We start from the raw sequence: 25,523 nt of genomic DNA on the forward strand, positions 1-25,523 counted from the left end.
TATCACTATTGCATGTATATGGTAACAAACGATTGAAGAACTTTTGTAATGTTGAAGGGACGCATGGAGCATGCAACACGGCATGGCAATTCATGCACCACTGATGAGCTAATATAGCGAAACGCGTTTGGTGTATACATATGAGATATTTCCTCTCTTCACCCCCCCACCGCCCCCCCCTTCCCAAATTTTCCCTTGGCTCCTATCTACCTTTACTTGTCTCACTTGTCTTAAGCAAGTTTCGCTCGCCATGAATTTATTTTATAAGAATAATTTATTTTTATAATAAAAGAGTCCCTCCAACACTAGGGTAAAAGCATAAGTCCCACAACAACAATGGAGGGGATAAAAGTGGCAAGGGAAAGGCACATTCCCTATGATATTATTGTAAATATGGAGAGTGGTGCCAATTCCAAACCATACATACCAACATACGTAGGCCTATGGTTTTTTCTTTTTTTCATTGGCACAAGCATCCCAATGCAAGAAATACATCTTCAAAAAATCTTCAAAATTTATAATGTGCAAATTTTATCCTCCATACATCCATTAATGCCAAATTTCATTCGTGTAGCGAGGTCGTAGAGTTTTTGGCAAAAGCTTCGAGGAGATGCTTAAACCATGAAGCAAAAGTCACGTTAGTACCGCTTTTTGTATTCTTACCATGTGGAGAGTATAAAGGCAAACTAATTTTCTCTCAAACTATTATTTAGATTTGGATGTCCTTAACTTGGGCCTTTTATCCTAGAATTTCAGAAACTTAGAGTTGAGTCGCACCTCGTGTAAGCGTGGGGAGTGGAGTGAAAGGGTTCATCGTCTTTAGAGAATCCTCCTAGCAGCACTACAAGATCCTAGTGCACTTCCAATAGCACGACGAAAAGCATAGCTATTTTTCTTTCTCGAGAAGTCACCTCATTTGGCCAATGAGAACCTAAATCACTAGCTGCAACCCTCAGCATTAAGTAACACCTATATTGAAGAGGGGGAGGCAATGGGATAAAACGCGGAGAAGTTCACGCGCGAAGGCCAAGAAGATCGTAGTCATAAATATCAAATCAAAAAATAAACTTGGGCATGCACTAAACCTGGACAGCCTGGGCAATGTATGTTAACTTACAATATAATGTTGTGAAAATGGTTGTGGATACACAATGCATTTGTGGGTGAGGTGGTTAGCATACGTGATCCTAAACTTGGACTCTGAGATCACGTGCTCAAATCTCCTCGTGATGCCTTGTTTTTCACACTGGCCAAATTTAATACACCTCGCCTTTTTGGCAACGTACCTCGTTTTTTTCGATGGCTAGGTTTAGTGCATCTCGAGATCCCACCCCCCAGCCCCGACCATCGATCCCATTGCCCCTCCCCGCATTAAATATAGGTGTCACTTAGTGTCAAGGAGGTGCAACCTCATTCCCCCCAAACTCCCCCCGCTCGGCGACTCAGCCCTTAGTGTTGCGTTATAAAAATTGTGGACCGGCTCTATCTAGCCCTAGGTTGCCGCAGTGCCTTATAAACTCCCCCCCCCCCCCCCCCCCCCCTCTCTCTCTCTCTCTCTCTCTCTCTCTCTTTTTCTGCTTGTCTCTGCGTGCCCACTATTCTCCCGAGCTTGACGAGGAATTAAGAAGCTGGGGAGCCCCCATTGGGCAAACATGAATGTTTGTTTCATCATGCAGCTTTTTCAGATCGCTTCTCCTTGATGAAGAATCGATCAATCCAGAGCTGCCACATATTTTCTCTCTTTCCCTCAATGCACGAAAAGCTTTGTCTGCATCGTTGGGGTTTTACTTTCTCTCCGCTGATGTGAGCGACCAGAGTGTTGTGTTATATAGACTGAAGGTCCAATTGTTATGTAGATCCAAAGCTAGATCTCTTAACAAACAGATCTCTCTTTATTGTAAGTTTGATGCACACCATCTTCACAGCTTGAGTTGGGGCTAAATTACTGGAATTCGGCTTGTTAACATAGGCCTTGTGGCTAACTTTGTTCTTTAATTCGTTAATTAGGTTGCTTGTTGATTAGTCTGTGACGTCAAGCAGCACTTCTATCCTTAATCAAACGTTTTTGACTCTCAATGCCTAGGCTTTTAAGGGTTATGAGGAAGTACAATCTACAGACTACCATCACTCTTTGCCCATCAAAGAGTAACTAAAACTTTATACTTCTTGACTTTAAACTACCAAGCATAAGACATCTCAAAAACTTAATTCTAAAAACGAGACTCCACACGACTTCGAAGGAAGAAGAGGGTGAAAAAAATAGTCAAAGTACAAGTATCCAACAGAATTGCATTTGTTGTTCGCATCCCAAGATTAACCAACACGGGTTTAAATCCTTCAATTGTACCATCTTATTTCTCCACTCATTGAGAGAATACTCATTTAAAAGAATCATGAGAAACTTTTGTCCATTTATGCATCGTAGTAAGTTTTGTTTCAATGTTTCTTCCTTTGGAATGTTCAAGATAATAAATAGTAAAATCGATAAAAGTGGAGTTTAAAAGTCCACTTATTGTTTGACTTAAAACACTGTTTTGATAGAGGTTTATAATGCTTCTAATATTTAGGGATGGCATAGCTACCATCCAAGCTTTTTCTTTTTTGTTGGACAAGTAATGAATTTGAGGTTACATATTGCAAGAGCACTACAGATGTTCAACAATGGTTGAAAGTTACAAAGTAAATATCAGTTGTAGCAATGTTGCACAAGAAAAAGCAACTGGTGTTCGTTGATTTTAAGAAAGAAAAGTATATAAATCGAATAAGTACGAATAAGTACAACCAAGGCCAGTTCAAGCTTCATCATGAACCAGATTCTTACAAGAATACTACAAATGGTGTGACTCCACGTCGGTTGCTTTGACCATTAAACCCCTTTACCCTACTAGAACAAAGACGAGAAAATATAAATAGTTGAAAGCAAATGACACCATATTTAGCACACAGATGATATGAGACACACATATGATATTTAGATTGCCATATTTCAGTTCAAGGCATTTATCATAGATATCTACTTCCAATCCCAAGGGAGTTTGGAATCTTAAGATCTAAAAAAGCGCAACGATCACTATAAGTTCACAAAACTCCTTAGGATAGATTCCTCCACCTACAAAACTTAAATTCAAGTACATAAAATCTTGAAAAGGAGCATCAAAAACAAAAAGATCATCTACAAGTGTTTTACATTGCATAACTTGTGCAAAAAAACTAGGCAAATGTTAGCAAGGAGAAGACATTCCATAAAATCAAAAACGTTAGTAAAAAGATAGAAATTAGCAAGAAGAAGAACACAATTGGTTGCTTGAAAAGAGTCATCGACAATTATATATAAAATATCCAAAAGAAATTCTAGCCAAGATATTGTGTCGATGTCATCTACAATCCTTTGTCTATGTTTACATTCTTACTTTTTGACCATAAGTAGTCAAAGTTCAAACTTCTCTACTAGTAATGCCTTATACCGATCCTTCTCAAACATGTATGTGAAAATACATTCAAACACCAGCCACCTTCAACCTCAACAAAGACAGCTAATTGTTCCATCTCAACACCTTCAGAGTCTTTTACCTTCAAAAAAAAAAATCTAAGTGCATTCATACTGGATTATGAAGCCACAACACAAAATGCAAATAAAAACATCCAACATTTTGAGAAATCGATCCAGGTAATTATCCTACAGAGAAGTTAAATACTATGCTCCCTACCACGGCCAGTAACATAGCAATTACCACATCGCAATGCATGGCCAATGATACCATCACCACATACTTTCACTACAGATTATCATGCACTCGACAAGCTGTACATAATTTTCAACTCTTACACCGATCCCAAGTATCTTGTATAACAAAATCTTTTGATACAATATGGAGAGACCTTCATGCTTCTGGCTCCTCTCAAGCTTTTTACAATCAGGTGATTGGAAAACACTTTTATGGTTCCAAATGGAGTTAAAGAATTATCGCTTGTAAATGACCAAAAGTAAACAACTTTTATCATCACAGTTCTGCAAAGCTCTCTGAGATCTCTTCTCCAAAATTTGAGTCTCTTCAAGCTTAAACCAAATTGCAACAAGGAAACCTTAGACAACACTGAATGCTGATTGAATAGTGGACGCAACATGTGAAGCAACTGCTTGAGAGGCGTAGGCTTGAATTTGCTTCTTAGCATCTGAAAAATAAGACAAAGATGCATTATTCAAAACCAAACTGATGCAATAAAATCTTAACCAATATATATATATATATATATATATATATATATATATATATATATATATATATATACAAAAACACAAATTTTGGTTGAAAGGCAGATATAAGAAATTAATCCAATGAGAAATAAAGCCTTTTCAGCAATTGCTATGTTTCTTGAAGACAAATTCCATACATATGGAACACTAAGCTTGGAAGAAGAAGGGGGGGGGGGGGGGGGGGGGGGGGGGGGGGGGGGGGGGGGGGGGGGACAGCCACTCATTTGGAGCAAATAATTGTGAGCTGCAAAATCAAACAGCTAAGTGCACACATTGATCGGGCTTGCTAGTGTCACAAATTGATGACATCAGCAGGCTGTACAGACGATGCTGCCGAAGGCCACAGAGAAAGGTGACATGGCAGCATGGACGGCATGCTGACGATGTGGTTGTAAGGATGCAGATACTGTTTTGCATCAAGCGAAGCTTTTGAGCTTTGTGGTTTACTTGCTTTAGAAAATCGTTGCTTTCAGCAACTCTTATCGTAATTAAATACAGCCATGATGCCAATTGAAAGTTGTAACTCAGATCAGTCGTGCAAATTTCTAAGATGTCACAAGTTTGTGACGTAGCAATGCCCAATTTAAAGAAAATGGCTGAGAGGACCAGAGAAGATGTGACCGAGGGCCTATGGGGTAAGAGTTTAAAAACTCTAACCCAACCAACTTATCGAGCACTGACCAAGGGGCCTGAAACCCTAAAAAGATAGAGTGCAAGGGCTGAAGCAGATTTCCATGATTTGCGCTGACATGTTGACGTGGCACAGCTGTCCGATTTTCAAAACTACGCTAGCTGATTTTGGCCGTTTTGCGCAGGCTTTTGGGGTCGGATGTGTCATGTGCACACTGCAATTGCGCCACTTCGACAAGCTTTTGCTACAGTCTAACGTCAATCGTAGTTTAGCTTAGGACCTAGCATGGCACCCTTGTGAGCCTCTAGAAGGACCTGCATGATCAGGCAGGTCATAGTTGCATACCCTGTCACAAACTGGTGACGTGGCTGCCCAGTACACACACACAACCTCCCTGTGCAGGAACTCCCCGAAATGCGGGCAGAAAAGCTGACGTGGCAGCCTCCGCGTTTTGCAGCACGATTCACGGACGCTGTACAAAATTTTCGCTTTTTGCGGCACTGTTTGCGGCAGCAGGGCAGATTTTGGACTTCCTTTTTGGCTACACAAGTTGCAAGAGAAAAGAGAGAGAGAGAGAGAGAGAGAGAGAGCTTTTGCTTTATTATTGCAAGGCTTTTAACTTTGAAGCTTTTGGAGCTCTGCTTTTGGCATCCCTTGTAAAATCTTTATAAGTGTGGTCAAGGCTTCCACTTCTCAGAGCATCTGGACGCAGAGTCTGAGAGTGAGAGCCTCCCACTCCTTTGTACTATGAGTTGCAAATTAATACAAAAAGAAATACCGAAAGGGGCGCCAGTCTTTGGGGCCAATATCTCTAGGCACGGGACTCCGCCGGGCCGTGTCAAATCAATTGTGAACTGTGAACTGTTTTGAAGTGAATTCTTGTCGCGGTAGAATCTTGACTTGGAGTGTCCAAGTCTATTACAGTGGTATCAGAGCACGACCGATTTCTCTTCTACCGGGAAATCCGATCCTTTTTACGCGGCATTTATGGATTCAGATAGGGATCAGTCGACTTCCTCTGCATCCGGAGATGCGGGAAGAGATCACGAAGAGGATTCACGCGAGGAGTATGGACCGCCTCGGCCTACTCAGGCGGAGCTTGAAGAGATGGAGAGTCGACGATTGATCGACGATGCAACAAAGATGATGCTAAATTTTGCGAAGGACCCAAAAATTTGCAAAATTTATGACTCAGACCCAGACCTCCTTCAACGAGGTGCATTCACAATGGCGGCAAACCACAGAACCACCCCTCAAACCGGCACTCAAGAAACCTCCTTCTCCAAGGATGTTTACAGAGCAAGAATTAGAAGAGGTCTCAGCTTTTTGCAAACCAGAAAAACAAAGCCAAAAAGCACAACAAAAAGCAGAAGAAAGGCGCTGACTTCCCGGGTTATTTGGGTCGTCAGTCTACTTTTGCCTCGGAAGAAAGCACAAGAAGCATGTGCGATTTGAAGGAGTACCCTGTTCTTCTTCTTCTTCTTCTGACAGTTCTTCTAGCTCCTTTGACTCAAGCGAAGAAGACAGAAAAGGGAAAAAGTGAAGATTCGGAGGGCTACCTCTTACTTCAAGGGAAATGCTCAAACTTGGTGGTCCACGCTTCTATTGAACAAGACAACACCAGTTAAATGGCTGAAATCTAAAAGGCCTTTTATTTCTTCTTGGCTGACTCGAGAGTACAAACGCGACATACGAACTGCTTGGAACCATCTTCGGATGACCAAGAAGGATACATTGGACGCATACTCCGAGAGATTCTGGAGCTCTTTTCTACCAACCTCTTCATTTAAGAAGATCTCGTTCAAAGAACAGATTGAGCAGTTTACCTTGGGACTTCCTACGAAGATCCGAGATCACTGCTTAGAGCAAAAGTCAAATTCCATTCAGAAACTGATGAGTCAAGCGAAACGGGGTTTTGCCATTCATTCAGGCAAGTTGACCTACCCCACATATGAAATCATGACGCAAAGGACCGAACAGACTTCGAACAATGAAAGTAGAAAGAGGAAGAGCAACCCAGAAAAGAAAGAAAAGGATGCACGACCCAAGCTCACTCTTCGAGAGAGAGCTCTCTACGTCAAAGAGATAAAGTGCTTTGGATGCGGGGAAACTGGACATATCTCCGCGAAGTGCCCTAAAAAGGCAGCGAAAGAACAGAACGACAAGGATGAAGACAGGCCTGAGGGTTCGAAAGCAGCTGAGGAACGTGTAAGAAAAGGCAAGATGAAAGCAGGACTGGTTCCAGATTGCATGGGTACTGACCCAAGCACGATTGACGGAATCCTCCTTCTTATCAATTTTTTATTTCCCTGAGTGCAGAACTTTGCCGAGCATGGAGCAAAGTGAAAGATCAAGAAGCCCTGATCTTCTTTGATGGAGGAGCCAAGGCCAACTTCATTTCACTTGAATTGGCGGCGCGGCTCAAGATCACATCTGATCGAATGGGACCACTAGCAGAGGCAGTTCTAGCGACACCCGACAGGGACGTAGCCATTACACCTGTCATTGGCAAACTTCGGTTGCATTGTCAGGGGTATTTGGGACATGAGGACTTCTACATAATGCCCTTGGAAGGTTGTGATGTCCTCTTGGGAATTCCCTGGTACCATAAGAACAACGTCATGGTCAATTATCGGGCGAGAAAAGCGACTTTGACTACAGCGAAGGGCCGAACCATTGTACTTGATGTAAAACTTAAAGGCGAGTCTGTCCCTATTGTATCGGCTTCGGCCGTTTCAAAATTAACGAAATCCAGTCTGTTTGTTTACTCGATCTTTTTGAGAGAGTTGAATGATGAGAGCAGGACAAATATGTCTGAACTTGATAAAGAACGCCAAGATTTTCTCCACACTTATGCCGATTGCTTTTCAGAGGGCCTGCCAGGCGAGTTACCACCCGCTCATCCTGAGGATCATACCATTGATCTGATACCTGGAAGCACACCACCAAACACGCCACCTTACCGTGTGAGCCGAGCCCAGAACGAAGAAATAATGAACCAAGTGAAAGACCTCTTGGAAAAGGGTCTTGTCCAGTCTAGTACTTCACCGTACTACTCTCCAGTGTTGTTGGTTTTGAAGAAAGACGGATCTTGGAGAATGTGCATCGATTATAGAGCTCTCAACGAAATCACCACCAAGAATAGATTTCCGATTCCTAGGATCGATGATATTCTTGACACAGGGATCCTCGTGCTTTAGCAGGATCGACTTGAAGAGCGGATATCATCAGATCCGAATCGCGCCAGGAGATGTCTACAAGACAGCTTTTCGAGCGACTTTTGGGTTATTTGAGTTTTTGGTGATGCCTTTTGGCCTAACCAATGCTCCTGCGACATTTAACCGGATGATGGACAGGATTTTTCGAGAGTACAGACTATTTGTTGACACTTTCTTTGACGACATCATTGTTTTCTCCAAGGATGAGGCAGAACATAGAGAGCATCTACTACAGGTCTTTCAGGCATTATGAGATCACAAGTTGTTGATTAATGCAAAGAAAAGTGAATTTTTCCTACCAAAGACACACTTTTTGGGACACATTGTGTCAGCAGCAGCAGGAGTACAGATGGACCCGGCCAAGATAAAGACTATCCGTGATTGGCCCGATTTCAAGAATGTCCATGAAGTTAGAAGCTTCTTGGGTTTGTGTTCGTACTACAGGCGGTTCATTCGAAAGTTTGCAAAGGTTGCTTCTCCTTTGCATATGTTGACGCAGAAAGGAGTCCCTTTCTCGTGGGGACCCACACAGGTGACTATCTTTCAGACATTCAAAGAGAAATTGACTACAAGACCAGTTTTGACTTTGCCGGACTTGCAGAAGTCATTTGAAGTATATTGTGATGCTTGTGGTCATACTACGTAGTCTGGGTGGGGTCTTAATGCAAGAAGGCCATGTCATTGCCTACGAGAGCCGATTGTTCTCAAGGCCTAAAATTGACAACACAAATTTATGAGAGAGAGCTTTTGGCGGTTATCCATGCTCTTACTCAATGGCGACATTACCTACTCGGAGCGGATTTTACTGTCTTCACAAACCATCAGAGTTAATGCTACTTCTTTTGGAAAAGCAGATGCGGTGGGCGAACATCTTGTCACAATTTCACTTCCAGATTGGCAGATTGTCCATGTGCAGGGACAAAAGAATTTGGTGGCAGATGCTTTGTCCCGGAAGCCATTGGTTTTGGCTATTTCCGCAATTCATCATAGGAGCTTCGAGAATATGGTCGATCAATATGCCACAGATACAAATTTTGCAAATATTTTCACTCGGATACGGAATGGGGAGATAGTAGCGGGATATTCCATTCAGGATGAAAAAACCAAGTTGTGCGTTACACAGCCGTTGAGGAAAAAGGTTATGACCGAATGCCACTGTCCACCTTTTACGGGTCACCGCGGCATTGCTACCACCTTGAAAGGGGTAGAGAGATACTTCTTTTGGCCGAGACTAAAGAAGGACGTGGACGATTTTGTGCGCAGTTGCTTGGTATACCAGAAGGTCAAGTTTGACAGGCATAAAGCACAGGGATTGTTACAACCTTTACCCATACCCACCCGCCCCTGGGAAAGTATTGATATGGATTTCATTTTTTATCTCCCGAGAACACAGTGGTCACAATGGTATTTGGACTGTTATTGACAGATTTAGCAAGCAAGCTCAATTCATTCCAGTGAAGAAAACAGTCAAGCCGGGTCACTTAGCGAGACTGTTTGTGGCCGAGATCTTCACATTACATAGCATGCTCGAGACGATTGTCTCCAACAGGGAAGCGGAATGGATACTTTGCATGAAGGTGATGGGCATGAGAGTAGTGAAGAAGAATTTCCTCACCAGGGAGGTTTTCCCGACCCTCCCCCTTCGCCATCTACGCTAGGGATTGCACCAAATCCTATGGAGACTTTGGTAAAGTCAATGACGGACATGATGGCACAACAACAAGAAGCGAATCGCGTTGCACTGGCACAACAAGAAGCGACTCACATTACTTTGGAACGCGAGCGCGATGCACGAAAAGAAAGAAAAGCATAAAGAAAGGAGGCAACCGAAGAAAGACGAGCGGCCTTGGAGGCCGATCGTGACGTTCAGCGAGACCTACGCACGCAAGAATTGGTTCGACAGGTTCTTGCCTCGAAGTCCGAACCAGCCAAAGACGTTGGTAGTTAATCAAGTGGCGCAAGCCGAGATTTGGACTCCAACAACCCAGTCACAGAGAAGATCCAGTTCAGTAAGTATGATGGTAAGATGTATGCTACCGTTACTCAATCTTGGTTGCATCAATTTAATGCTTATTTTGCGACAAGTAAGAAGACGGGAAATAGCAAGGTTTTAACGGCAGCCATGTACCTTGCCGGTGATGCCATAAATTGGTACCACGCATGGCAAGAGGCACACTTGGCCGCGCACCTAGAGGAAGCCGACGAAATAACGCCCCTTTCCTTCAATTGGGTTGATTTCCAAGACAAGCTCAAGGCACGGTTTATGCCCCCAAAGTACCTCACACGATTGAAGGACGATTGGCACGGTCTCAAGCAAAATGGTATGCCAGTTATGTCTTTCTCTAATCGTGTTTTGCAGCTCGGCACTCAATTATGCAAATCGGATGCGGAGCGCAAGGAGGCATTCCTTTATGGATTAGACAAGTATATCAAGTATGATGTCGAGGTGCTCGATCCAATCGATCTCAACAAGGCAGTAGCGATTGCTCTCGCACAGGAGATGAAGCACAACAAGGGAAAGCCTAAGGAAAACAAGACTTCCACAAGTACCTCTCAGACTCGCAGAACCCTCAGAACGGTAAGAACGATAACTCTTCTAACCAATCTTCCAATAGTCTCTCAGAAAAGAACTCTTCCAATGAGCCTAAGGGTAAGGCTAACACAATTGCTAAACCTAAGCTCACTCCAGATGAAAAGGTAGCACAAGAAATTCTAGGACGATACATCACGTCGGAAGAGCAAAGCACTTACTCTAAGGAAGGTCGTTGTTTTCATTGTCACATTAAGGGTCACATAAAAAGAACATGTCCTAAGCTTGACTCTAATGAATCTAAAGAATCCACAGAACCCACTTCCTCTGTCAACGCAATAAATGACAGCACGAGTGTGCCCCAAGTTTCTCATGACCCTCCCATTGATGAGTCTCTCATTACATGTTATGGTCATATAACGCGGCAATGTTTTGTCATATTGTTTTGACCCAAGCAGTATGCATGATGTGATTAGTCCCTCTCTTGTTGAGAAAGCCCGCCTAGAGGTTAGTCAAAAATCTCCTCTCGAGGTCTTTGGCTTTGCTCTGGTATGGACTCTCTCATCACGAAGGAGTGCTTTGATGTGTTGTTTACAATTCAACAAGCTGCTTTCCGTAGAAAATTTAGTCTCTCCTCTCTCAGGATGTGATATGATTTTGGGTATTCGATGTTGGAATTAGGGTTGCAGAGAAACACACACAGCTTGGAGAAGACGAAGGAAGCTCAAGGCACACAATAGAGAGTGTGTTACTTAGTGTGCAATGTAAAGATAGATAGCCCTAGAGTGATGGGCGTATATACAATGCACGGGGAAAAAGAGGGAAAAAATGCCCCGGCGGTCCTAGTGTGTTCACACACATCACTACCACATGTATATAGTAACAAATCCCCCCTAGAGTGATGCGGTGAACGAGAGCTGGCACATGAGTAAAGGGAAGTTCCATGCCCTGAGCACAGGATCAGTCCACAAAGGGGAGTAAGCCCAAAGCTTTGCGGAAAGCTTCAAGCTTCTTACGAGACAATGCCTTTGTGAAAAGATATGCAAGGTTGTCCTGTGTTGGCACATAAGCCAAGCTGATCTCTCCTGCTGAGAGCCTCTCCCTGACAGTGGTAATGCACCTCAATGTGCTTTGTGCGAGCATGAAAAACTGGGTTCCTCGCAACTGCCAATCCGCTATGACTGTCAGTGTAGATAGTGTTGGCGGTGTCCTGTCCAACACCCAAATCAGCCATAAGGCATCTGAGCCATACACACTCAACCGTAGCTGTCAAGACTACCCTGTACTCAGCCTCACAACTCGAAGTGGCCACAGTAGGTTGCTTCTTGCTCAACCATGATATACATGAACTACCAAGCATTAAGCAAAAACCACTTGTGGACACTCTCGTGTCAAAACAACCAGCCCAATCTGAGTCCGAAAAAGCATGTAAGTCTGGCGGCAATGATCACCCCTTGGGATAAAACAAGCCAAGATGTAAAGTGCCACTAAGGTAGCGGAAAATCCTCTTGACAGCCTGCCAATGCTTAGACCCTGGGCTATGCATAAATCTGCTGACCTGTGAGACTGCAAACTGAATATCCGGCCTCGTGTTGCATACATAAATGAAGCAGCCAACAACAGTTTGGTAAAGAGTGACATCAGCAGGATCGCCAGCATCATGGAGACTCAACTTCAAACCTGTTTCCATGGGAGTAGCAATAGGTTTGCATTCCTCAAGTCCAAACTTACATAGGAATGTCTCTATGTAACTTTTCTGACACCAGGCAATACCACCATCACACTGCTTAAACTATATACCCAAGTAATGATGCAACAGCCCCAAATCTTTCATCTTGAAAGTAGCATTCAAATCAGCCTTAAATTCAGCAATATGTCTCTCATTTGGTCCAGTGATCAGCAAATCATCAACATAGAGAACCACAATGAGAAGTACATCACCCTCACGCTTTACATACAATGTCCTTTCTGTTGGACTGTTACGAAAGCCTTGTTTGACCAAACGAGTGTCAGCTTTCTCGTACCAAGCACGAGGAGATTGCTTCAACCCATACAAAGCCTTGTTACATTTGCATACTTTGTCCTCTTGTCCTTTTATGACAAACCGCGAGGCTGCGTTACATAAACTTCCTCAAATATGTCACCATTCAAGAAAGCAGTAACAATGTTTGATTGATGTACATCCCAACCAAAATGAGCTGCCAATGCACATAGAAAACGTACAGTAGTCATACGACAAGTGGGAGCAAAATTCTCTTCATAATTAATGCCTTTTTGCTGTGCATAACCTTTTGCAACAAGTCGAGCCTTATGGCGATCGATCTCACCATCCGGCTTGCGTTTCAACTTGTAAACCCACTTCGTACCAATGGCCTTTTTGCCAGGAGGCAAATCACATAAAGTCCATGTGTCGTTTTCTATAAGTGCATCATATTCGATTGCATGGCAGCCATCCAATTTTCTGAATTCTGTGCTTCATCAAAAGACAGAGGCTCCTCAACATTATGTAAGCTAGACACAGCCAAAGCATGACAATCTGATGCATAAGATGCACGGCGAGAGCCTGAACGAGTACGACTAGACAAAGGTGCATTCAATTTATTGTCACGCAAAGTGTGCACCAGCCATTTTGGCATACCTCTAGCCTGCTCATTTTCAGCCCTTTCCTCATCAAGTACATCATGTACATCTGCATCAGTAATAGGCTGATCTAAAACATTTTCAGAAACCCCCATAGGCTGTACATTTGCCTCATTAGAACTTACATTCATATTTCCACCACTAAAAAGAGGCAACAAAGTGTCATAAATGTCCTGTGAGCTTACATTACTGTCTCTAGTACATGACAGCAAGGGCTGAACAGAATCTTCCACAAACACTACATCCCGTGAAACCAAAATACGTTTTGTTTGCGGCTGATACAACCTGTAACCTTCGCTTTCAGCACTATAACCAACAAAAATACATTTGACAGCTTATCATCCAATTTTCTGCGCTGCACTTGTGGCACCAAAGCATATGCCAAATAGCCAAAAACATGCATGTGCTCAATAGAAGGCTTTCTATCATGCCATGCTTCATATGGAGTAATAGACTGCAAAGCTTTCGTAGGACACCTGTTAAGTACATAGGTGGCACACATGATGGCCTCAAGCCAAAAAGAATCCGGCAAAGCTTGACTTTTGACCATATATCGTGCCATTTCCGTCAGTGACCTGTTTTTCCTGTCAGCAACCCCATTTTGCTGAAGTGTATAAGGCACTGTACATTGGTGTTTTATCCCACGACTAGCCAGAAATGCATTAAATTCATGAGACATATACTCCCCTCCTCGATCGGAACGGAGGATGCCCATAGTACATTTCAAGACATTTTCAGTCATAGCCAGAAATTGTTTGAAGCACATAAAAACTTCGGACTTCGCTTTAAGCGGAAATACCCATGCATGCCTGGAGTAATCATCAATGAAAGTCACGAGGTACAGGTAATTGTCCAAGGACGGAGTTTGCATGGGCCCACAAACATCACTATGCACAAGCTGTAACCTGCATGTGGCCCGAACTGAACCATCCTTTGGAAATTTAGAACGATGCATCTTACCCAAAATACAGCCTTCACAAACATGTTTGACAGGTGCTTCAAGAGGCAGCAAAGAAGCAACCATATCAGATTTCTGCAAACGAAGCAAACTGACAAAATTCAGATGACCAAAACGTGCATGCCAAAGTTTTGCATCTGAAATAGCCCTTGAATCTGCACAGCATTTGCAAAATTTTGTCCACACTTGTCATACAAAGTGAGCTTATACAGCCCACGACACAAAAGCCCAGATGCAACAATTTCATCACCAAAACTGAGATCATGAATTGTACATCTGTTATCCACAAATTTGACTACAAGTCCAAGTCTAGCAAGTGCGGATACAGACAAGAGATTCTTCTTGATCCCAGGTACATAAAGTGCATCAACAAGTGTGAAGGAACTGCCATTAGCAACAGTGAGCACAATCTTTCCAACTCCCTGAACTGGATAAGAGGCGTTGTTGGCACAAGTGACTGAATTCCCATGAGGGACAGACCCGAGAGAGGTAAACAATTCACGATGTGAGGTAATGTGCTTTGTAGCACCACTGTCGAAACACCACACATGTGAATCTGCAGCAACTGACAAGCATGCATCATGGACAACAGGATTGTAAGTGCACTCTGCGCTAAAAGCCCATTCTGCATCAACATCAGCATTACAGTCTCCTTTCACAGAAGACTCAACAATGGCTGCATTTGTAGTGGAACCAGCATTTGCAGTGGAACCACCCTCTTTCTTCTCAGCCTCTTTGGCCTTCAACTTAGGACACGACTTGATCAAGTGATCATTGGCTTTACTATAATGGCAACGCATCTTCTTTTTGCCCTTATCACCAGAATTTCCAAACGAATTGCTGCCAGCAGAAGCATTAGGAACAAAATTTTTGCCACTCGCAGCAGAACCATAAGAAGTGGCTGCATTGCTGTTACCACCCTTTCTTTGAGAAGCAATAAAATCCTGTTCAATTGCGCGTTGTCTAGTCCTGTTTTTTTTGGAAAGTGACTCTTGCAACAGCAATGTGCATAATGCATCAAACTTAACAACTTCTGGATTTCCTTGGGTCATAAGTCTCCAAGTACTAGCAAAAGTCTGGTAGGAATCTGGTAAGGCATCAAGAACAGTCTGCACAAGGGAACTGTCTGAAATGACTTCTCCTGCAGAAATAAGTTGCTCATTGATATCCTTGACACTAGCAAGGAAAGTGTCCATATCATCTTCCTCATGCATAATCTTCGACTCCAACTCTTTATGCAGCAAAGCAATTTTAGCCTCATTGCGGCTTGCATAAAGACCTGCTAGAATATCCCAAGCCTGTTTTGCAGATTTTGCTGAACGGACGTGAGGAACAATGGTGCGCTTCACAGACGATGCAATTAATGCATGAGCCTGCGCATCCTTAACATCCCAACGAGCTTGTTCTGCCGTAGGCAAAACAACTCTAACAGCTGCAATCCTTGCAGCAAGAACTGCAACATCCTCAGAACCAGGACGTACATCAATGCCCTGCACAATGTTCCAGACACCCTTTGACACAAGAACATGTTACATCATATAATCCCACATAGGGTAGTTGTCCCCATCCAACCTGTCCTCGGCAGCAAACATCTTGAACACATCTGTGTTGTTGTTGTCAGCCATGGTAAATGCTGCACCTGATGTGAAAACTGCCCGAAGATAGGAGAAAGGGAGCGGGAACAACCTGTGCTATATAGCACAAACCGTAGAAGACTATAAGGCACCTGTTATGCAGAAAACGGCACTGACAGAAATTCTGCACAAAATGACGAAATAGCCTGTGCAGTACTGCCTGTAGTAAAAACGGAGGCCGAAATTAGCCAAAATATTTCGGACTTGCGAATGCTTGCCAAAGCTCACTGAAATCGGAGAAAGTGAGCAGGCGTGTGCTAGAGCAGCTGGTGACTAAGCTCGGGAGGACGTGACCTGCTCTGATACCAATTGTTGGAATTAGGGTTGCAGAGAAACACACACAGCTTGGAGAAGACGAAGGAAGCTCAAGGCACACAATAGAGAGTGTGTTAGTGTACAATGGAAAGATAGATAGCCCTAGAGTGATGGGCGTATATACAATGCACGGGGGAAAAGACCTCCTAAAGAGGAAAAGAATGTCACGGCGATCCTAGTGTGTTCACACACATCACTACCACATGTATATGGTAACATTCGATGGTTTCGTGAGCATAACCCTCTCATTGATTGGGCGAAAAATACGTTCACTTTCAATGCCAAAAGTGACTCTCCCATTGTCATTCGTTGAGAGCAAGTTGTTCATTCTCCATCTCTCATTTCTAATGTGCAGGCGAAGACTGAACGGATTCAGGAGAAGGAGACTCTCTCGGTCACATATTCTCCAAAGCAAGACACACATGATTTACATGATTATGATAAGCATGATGAATTGCATAATAATGATGAGCATGATGATTTGGATGATAAGGACAAGCATGATGATCACAATGTGTTTTCTTACAAGGATGATGATTTGTATGATCAAGACGTGATTGTTCACAAGGATGATGGTTTAGTTGATGCTTTCTCTAGCAAAGCTAACCTCGTTGCAAATTTGATCAATCACGAAGAATCGATGTTGGCTTTCGAGTCGAGGTCCACAGCCCCCCCCCCCTTGACAGATTCGATCAAACACGGATCTTGGCTCTCGAGCCTAGGTCCACAGAACCCTTACAAGAAGTACTATGTGTTCAAATGATTCGTCAGCACGCAATGTTCGAGTGTTTCATTCGTGATCATTTCTTGTATTTTCGTCAGCATATTTATGTGATCCCTTTTTCTAGGCATGACATACTGTACGTTGAGCACGTTTCACTCATGAATGAGCACGGATGTATGCGGATTATTCATGAAAAGCTGAAAGGTATGCATTCAAGGAAGTCACATTCCATGTCTCTTCCTTGGCACGACCCAGTTGTAGAAAGAGCACAAGAAAGTATGAGCACCAAGCAAGAGCATTTCCGTTGTGAATTGCCACAGTTGATTAATTTAGATCATAAACACAAGATTCGATCCCATTGTTTGCGTGTGTGTGGTGAACAGGTTGGCACTTCGTCTATTTGTTCATCTACATTGCATACACAGTCTTTCGAGAAGACGAGATTTTTTCAAATCACTTGACATGGAATGGGTATGTTCATGTTTTTGTGTTGAAAGTGGTTTCAGAAATTTTCAGCCTCAGAGATTCTTGAAAAAGGTAGACGCATGACTATACACGAAGTTGAAACATCGAAGGAGCCACAGATGACTTTGTCGCTTTCAGCGCAGCCCAAAGAAGAAGGCACTGCACACATTTATGAAGTTCAAGTATCGCATGACCCACACATCAGAGTGGGCCGGCGAAGAAATCCTTCCCAGGATTCCAAACGCTGTTGGCATACTCCCTCAACGCCATACAGTTCGGTACCAGAACCTCACTTTGAAAAGGAGGGGATGCCAGGAGACACATCCAACCCTATGTGTCCGTGGACAAGCTACAGCATGACCAGGGTTCAATTCAGTCAAGTCAGTCTAGAATAGGAAGTGATCTGGCACTTCTGTGAGTCTGTTCGCAGACCGTGCATGTCAAGACACTTACTTAGATTAGATGTATATCCTCTGGTTGCACACAGCATGACCATTAGATTCCAGTCAGATCCCATCAGTAGCATTTTTACAGTGCATACTACATAGGCCTATTTTCCCTATTTTTGACATTTTTCACTTATTATTTTTAAGTGACTTTTGTTGGGAACTAAGTAGGGCAATTTTGCTAAGATAATATATAAGCAAACCAAAGCTAACACTATCTGGTAGAGGAGGCAGCAGGAGCAGTTCTCAATAGGCTAACTCTCAACAAGAACAAGAACCTCTCTCAAACAAGACTTCCCGCTTGGTGGCGTTTTCACCTTAGCCCCTTCAGCGTTTTCAGCCCTTGGAGAACCTCAGCCCCTTCTGCGTTTTCCCACTTGCCTTGGCGATTTTGCACAACCATTTCAGCCAGCACCATGGCGATTACAGCAGCCAGCCATTAGCATTTTTAAACCTCAGCAATTGGCGGTTTCAAGCAGCCCATTCAGCGTTTTTTGAAGCAGCCTATCCAGCGTTTTTTACTGCACCATAGACAGCGTTCTGGTGGCGATTTACAGCAGCTTGTGTAGCATTTTTGGATAGCAGTACAATAGCGTTTGAAAGCAGCAGAAAGCAGCCAACCTTAGCGTTTGTGGACAACAGTACAACAACGTTTTGAAAGCGTTCAGTTTTCAGCCATAGTCTCGTCCTAGTCCTCGTCGTCGGCCTCGACATAGTCCCATTTAGATTTGCATCAGCCATTGTACCAGATTGTGCAATCAATAATAGACCACTCTCGCCATCGAGAGTGGGGCCCTTGGAGGAGGGTTTTACAAAGTCTCTCGTGTCGTATTCTCTTCTCTATCTCTCAAATCTCGTGCACTTTCACGCACAGTGTCCATTCACTTTGTTTGTGTCCATTGCACTCTCTCATTAAGGAACGGAAGGCTCTCCCTTCCCTAGGTAAAAGGAACCTTGAGCACAGTTCGGAGCACTCATCTTGAGTAAAGTTCAACATTCACTTTCACTGCACCTTACAACTTTACATGGAATGGTATGTTCATGTTTTTGTGTTGAAAGTGGTTTCAAGAATTTTCAGCCACGGAGATTCTTGAAGAAGGTAGACGCATGACTATAGACGAAGTTGAAGCATTGAAGGAGCCTCACTTCGCTTTGTGTCGCTTTCGGCGCGGCCCAACGAAGCAAGCGTTGCAGACCTGTATGAAGTTCAAGTATCGCATGACCCACGCATCAGAGTGGGCCGGCGAAGAGTCCTTTCCAGGATTCCAGACCCTGTTGGCAATCTCCCTTGACGCCATACAGTTCGGTACCAGTACCTCACTTTGAAAAGGAGGGGACGTCACGTGCACATCTAACCCTATGTGTATGTGGACAAGCTACTTCATGACATGGGTTCGGTTCGGTTAGATTAGAAAGTGATCTCGCACTTTTGTGAGTCTGTTCGCAGACCATGCATGTCCAGGCACTTAGATTAGATGCACATCCTCTGGTTGCACACAGCATGATCATCAGGTTTCCATCAGGAGCATTTTTACAGTGCATAGACAGCAGCAAGGCTAGCGTTTTTGCATCCACAAGACAGCCAGCGTTTTTGCTCTTGCATATTCCTGGCGACAGCAGACCAAGCAGAAGCCTCAATGTTAGCAGATTCTCCACAGCAAGACCAAATCAGTCCCAACGGTTTTGCATCAACCTGACACCATAAGCGTTTTTGCAGATCTTTGCGATAGATCCAACAAGAAGACCAACGTTTTCAGTTTCCAGCATAGACACTCCACAGAACAAGTCCCGAACCTCGCAGACCTCACCTTCCCGCAATAGATCCTCGCCGTAGTTTGCAGATTCAGCCCGGAAAACGCAGATTTCAGCATCTGCGTTTTCAACGCGTCGTCGTGGCATCGTCGCCATCGACATCGTCACCGACATAGAGTCAAAATTCAGCAGATAAAGATTTGCAGATTTCAGCCCTTAGCATTTTCGTCGTCGACATCGTCGGAAAGTCCAAGCATTGTAGAGATTTGTGCAATCAATAGTAGACCGCTCTCGCCATGGAGAGTGGGGCCTTCGGAGGAGGGTTTGACAACTTGTATGGTGTCATATTCTTCTCTCTCTATCTCTCAGTCTCAGCACCTTCATTCACAGTGTTCATCACTTTGTTTGTGTCCATTGCACTCTCTCATTAAAGGAACGGAAGGCTCTCCCTTCCGTAAGTGAAAGGAACCTTGAGCACAGTTTGGAGCACTCATCTTGAGCAAATTTCAACATTCACTTCCGCTGCACCTTACAACGACAATGGCTGAAATCTAAAAATGCTAAGATCTACTGTTGTGGATCTGCTACTGCTGCAAGGCAAGGGCTGATCTGCTACCGCCAAGGCCTGCAAGGCTGAGAATGCAAAAATGCTATCTGCTTAGGGCTGAAAACTAAAAATGTTAGATGATCTGCTGCGACAGAAAGTCTGCGGCAAGGTTTTGCTATCGGATGGGTGCGGTACGGCGAGGCTAGGGCTGATCTGAAAACATTGGTTTTATGGGCTGAAAATGCTGGTCTTTTGATGCAAAAACGTTGATGCAGATGGTTGCAAAAACGCTGGACTTGGTGCTTCTTTAGAAAACGCTGAAGAGCTTGAGGGTGTTGCCGATCTGCTGGGTGACTGCCCTCCTTGTGTCTTTGCTTCTTCTACTTCTATTGGACGCCCTCTACCTGCTTATATATGTGCCAAGAGATGGGTCGAGCAATGCAAGAAGAGGCTCCACAATTCCGCAACTAATAAGTCACTTATTCATTAAATGACCTATAAGTGATGGTTTTCACGCGCGGTCGGAAACTAGGCCATGCGGTGGAACATGCTCATGCTGGGTACTGGGTATTGATGTTAATGATCATGGGTTGTGCAATTAGAGGGTATGCAACTAGTCTAAGTGCCTGGACATGCACAGCCCGTGTACAGGCTCACAAGGTTGCCAGAACACTTCCTAGGCTACCTAAACCCTAGAAGTAGGAACAGCTTGTCCACATGCACATAGGGTTAGATGTGCAGGTGACAGCAGCCCTATGGGGGGGAGAGGAAGCAGAAGAAGAGGTACCTGCAGCATCAATACCCGCAATATCAACACTCGAGCATTTTCAGCCTCTTCACTCCAGCGTTTTCAGCCTATTACCTCCAACGTTCTTCAGCCCAGATCATCAGCGTTCTCAAGTTTCAACCCTCAACCCATCAACGTTTTTCAGTTTTCAGCCTATCGCCACCACCAGCAATAGCGGATCAGCCCATAGCCTCGTCGCATTCAGAAATTCCAGCAAGCATACCTAGCGTTTTCAGCATTTTAGCCATAGCCTCGCCGTACAAGCATCTCTACCAAGCATCGTTCTCGAAGTACCCGACATCGTCGTCGTCACAGTACCCCAGCATCTAGCACCGCTTACGTTTTGGCTTGGCTCCTGCCTAGCTCAACGTAGAGATCATCAAGACCTCCGTGTCCTAGGTTCTAAGCTAAGAATGACGCTAGACTATAACACAAGCATGTCCATGTGGCGCAAGTGCAATGCACACGTGACATCCCCCTCTGTTAAAGGTGAGGCACAACTGTCGCACTTCTACCTGTGGATACTTCTTGTACTTCTGATGTTGAATGATATTGATGCTTGTGGATGCATGATGTAAGGGTTCTAGTTACTAATCCTTAAATAAGTACTTAAACTCATGATTAAGACTTAAGAAACTTAAACTTGACTCAGAGATAAGACTTAGAAGACTCTGTGTTTGATTCATTGAATGATTGACATCTGTTACAAGGCTGTTCTTCTATAGAAACTGAAGAGACACGATGAAAAGACATGACCATAGGTCAAAAGACAAGACTCTAGGCCAATAGTTGTGTCCTTTTGCTATAGAGTCGTGACCCTTCCCTGAAGAGACATGGCTATTCGCCGAACACGTGCGACTCTTGGGCGAAGAGACACATCCTTTGGAGAATCAGGGGTCTCGGATCTGGTGCGTCTTCGTATCTGCAAAAGAATCAAGTGAAGAAGGTAATACAAAGACAAAGAATACATCACAATCGTGACATTCTCTCCCATTTAAAATAAAACCCAGGGGTAGTTGTAGAAACTCCATCAGAAGAAGAATGTATTTCTGCTTGTTTCTGCATCCAAAGCTCTAACTATCAAGTCCCATGTCATGGCACTCTTATTGACCATAATTGTTTTGCCAAATTAAAAACTGATCATGTCTGCAACTTGATTAGTGTCTTTGTCAAAGTCATTTGTAACTTCGAGCTTTGTCCAAGAAAGGATTGAATCTTTATCTACTTCAAGTGAAACTATTGGTAAACTAACTTGAGTTTTCTCTAGAGTGATGACCATTGGTTGGAAGTCTGCAAGGTATACCATTGGTTTGTCTGGAACAGTAAAATCCTCCTGAAGGGATGTTGTAGACTAAGACAGAGTAGTGTTAGAAGGTACATCCATCTGTAAAGGTTTATCGCTAGAACAATTCGTGTACAAAGATTCAATTGCAGCGACTGAAATCGTGCTGCAAGAGTCTGTATATGTTTTATGCTTTGAACCGTTGCAGGCAAGGATTGGAGTCTTCAAGTTTGAAGGATTATCATTCACAATAGCATCTGGTATCTGTTTAGAGACAAAGACTTTATTCTGCAAGGGCGGTGACGAGGCGAATTTTTCTGCCAGGATCACGACCAAAGAAGGGATTATGTACTTGTATGTTGTCACACAAGAACAAGAATCTTCTCAAACTTCAGCTTTCTCAGCGGGTATTAAGGCTTCCAATTGAGGAGGAGAAGGTTGAGGGAGTTGTTGCCTCTTAGATCTCTGAAGAATCCCCTTGCACAAGGAAAGGATCAATAAATCTTCAACTTTACCACCATCATATAAGAAAGACTTAAATGTGCTCACGAGGGGGAACTTGTCCAGCGTCGCGGCATTCACGATCGAGTATGTCACGTGACACATGCAACCCTATGTGTCCGTGGACAAGCTAAAGCATGACCAGGGTTCAGTTCAGTCAAGTCAATCTAGAAAAGGAAATGATCTGGCACTTTTGTGAGTGTGTTCATAGACCTTGCATGTCCAGACACTTAGATTAGATGCATATCCTCCGATTGCACACAGCATGACCATCAGATTCCAGTCAGATCCCATCAGTAGCATTTTTACAATGCATAGACCTATTTTCCCTATTTTTGATATTTTTCACTTATTATTTTTAAGTGACTTTTGTTGAAAAGTAGGTAGGGCAATTTTGCTAAGTTTGTATATAAGCAAACCTAGCGCTAGCACTTTCTGACAAAAGAGGCACCAAAAGCACCTTGCTCAACAGGCAACTTCTCAGCAAGACCAGAACAGCATGGCCTAGCGTTTCTGTACCAGACTTGGACACTCCAAGCCAAGAATCAATCACCACAGCACCAAATAACCACTTCAAAACAATTCACAAATCACAATAGATTTGCACTAGCCCGGCGGAGTTCCGTGCCTAGAGATATTGGCCCCAAAGACTGGCGTCCCTTTCGGTATTTCTTTATGTATAAAAATCAATGTCAGAGTACAAAGAGCGGTTAGGGTTTCACTCTCAGACTCTGCGTCCAGATGCTCTGCAGAGTGAGCCCTAATCCGCGTAGTTAAAGATTACAAGGGATGCCCAAAAGCAGAGCCCCAAAAGCTTTCAAAAATAAAAGTAAAATTTCCCCCTCTCTCTCTCAAGAGAGTAAAAATAAAGCAGTTAATTCTTCTCTCTCTCTTGGCCAAATTGCGTCGCCCATGGGGCTGCTGTTCAATTCCGCAAAATCCGAAAATCCGTACGCTGGCCACGTGGCATTTTCAGCCACCTGTTTAGGGTTTCCAGCCACATTAGGGTTTCAGCCAGCAATTAGGGTTAGGGTTTTCAGAAATTAGAGTTTTTGCAAATTAGGGTTTCTGACAAAAATTAGGATTTGCAAGAATTTTAGGGTTTTTGGCAGAAATTAGGGTTTCTACTATCAATAGCCACGTCATCACTTTGTGACATACCCCCCTCTTGAAAGCATTGTAATCGACCGCGATTACGCCTGCAAAACCGACAAAAGCCATAAACCGTCTTAGCAAACACTGACTGTTAGTACCTACGTACGAGGAACACACATCTAGCACATGTACCAAATCGACAATCACATCACACGACATCACCGGACATCACTAGACATCGCAGGACATCACATGACATTCAACATTCATTCGGATCTTAGACCATGATTTATCGGCAATGTAGCTAGCAATCGCATCTAGATCCAATCGGGACCTCATCGATGTCCCATTGACTAACCCCTATTACAACCATGTCTATTCGAGATCAATCAGACCAAAATGCTGCAGTCATTTCGTCTATCAGTTCCTGCACTTAAAAGAAGTCAAGAACAATCAGTATCAAATCAAGAATTCCATTTCATAAGTTCATACAGCAGAATACTGTCAGCTGCCAGTATCCCTAAAGCTCAGAGAGACATCAATGACTCTAGTATCTAAATTAAGGCATCTGTTGACAAAGGAGCGAAATAACTCCCCTCTTGTGCATCCCACTGCACCAGATCTCCAGCCAAGCTGAATTCTGGGTTTCGTTACTATGCTAAACTAAAAGCATCGAGGTAAAGTTTCACAATTTGAGGAGTATCTGCTAGGTCCTCCTCCTCCATCCACTTCGCATCCAATGCAGGATAGTTCTTGAACTTAACCAATAACCGCCTTCGGACTTAACCTTTATTCTTCGTATCCTTATGTGCCAAAATCTGTTCAGGAACAAGGATCTCCTCGTTTTCTTCCACTTCGAGTTGCTCATCAGGCACATCACCCTTAAAAGGTTTCAAGAGACTCACATGAAATGCATTGTGAATCCTCTAAGTATCTGGGATTTTCAATCGAAAGGAGACATCATTTATCTTTTCAGTGATCTGGAAAGGTCCGTAGTATCGCATATTGAGCTTTGGAAAAAACCTCCCCTTTCCCTTTTTCTTTCTTAGGCGTGCCTTCTCAAAATGTAAGAGCACCAAATCATCCTCCTTCAATTTCAAGTCGTGACGATGGCGATCCGCTGCCTTTTTCTGTCGTTCTTGAGACTTCTGCAAAGTCTCGCGAACCTTGGCAAAAGCAGTATCCAAATCTCGCGTATATTCATCCGCTTCAAAAATCTTATCTTTCGTGCTTAGGAAGGGTGGAACCTTCGAAGCACCTTCAACAATCTCAAATGGCGCCTTCCCCGTCGAAGATTGTATCGTGTTATTATAGGCAAATTCCACCAAAGGTGAGTACTTTTCCTATTGAGTCTTCTGATCTGAGATATAAGACTTCAATAAATCTAGAACCACTGAATTTGCAATCTCAGATTGCCCATCAGTCTACGGGTGGAACGATGACGAGAACTGCAACCGCGTGCCAATGTTCTCCCAAATTGCCTTCCAAAACAAACTCGTAAATCTGGGGTCTCTGTCGGAGACAATCGTCTTAGGCATGCCATGTAATCTGAAGATCTGGGCCACAAACAGTCTCGCTCAGTGATCCGGCTTGACTGTTTTCTTCACTGAAATGAAATGAGTCTGTTTGCTAAATCAGTCAATAACAGTCCAGATACCATCGTGACCACTCTATGTTCTCGGAAGATCAAAAATGAAATCCATTGCAATACTTTCCAAGGGGCGGGTGGGTATGGATAAAGGT

At 43.6% G+C, this 25,523-nt stretch overlaps 1 protein-coding gene across 1 annotated transcript in view; it reads right to left on the reverse strand.

Moving 5' to 3' along the window:
• Window positions 1-3,829: 3,829 nt before the first annotated feature.
• LOC147457024 (Golgi apparatus membrane protein-like protein ECHIDNA) overlaps window positions 3,830-25,523 on the reverse strand; it is a 64,843-nt gene continuing 43,149 nt past the window's right edge. Inside the window, exon 6 of the mRNA XM_086512071.1 lies at window positions 3,830-4,173. Coding sequence (XP_086368197.1) covers window positions 4,085-4,173 — 89 coding nt within the window. The 3' untranslated portion in view covers window positions 3,830-4,084. The remainder of the gene's footprint in view (window positions 4,174-25,523) is intronic.

The sequence above is a fragment of the Adiantum capillus-veneris genome, chromosome 5 (genome assembly GCF_014529385.1).
Source record: "Adiantum capillus-veneris isolate H3 chromosome 5, ASM1452938v2, whole genome shotgun sequence".
NCBI classification, from domain to species: domain Eukaryota; kingdom Viridiplantae; phylum Streptophyta; class Polypodiopsida; order Polypodiales; family Pteridaceae; genus Adiantum; species Adiantum capillus-veneris.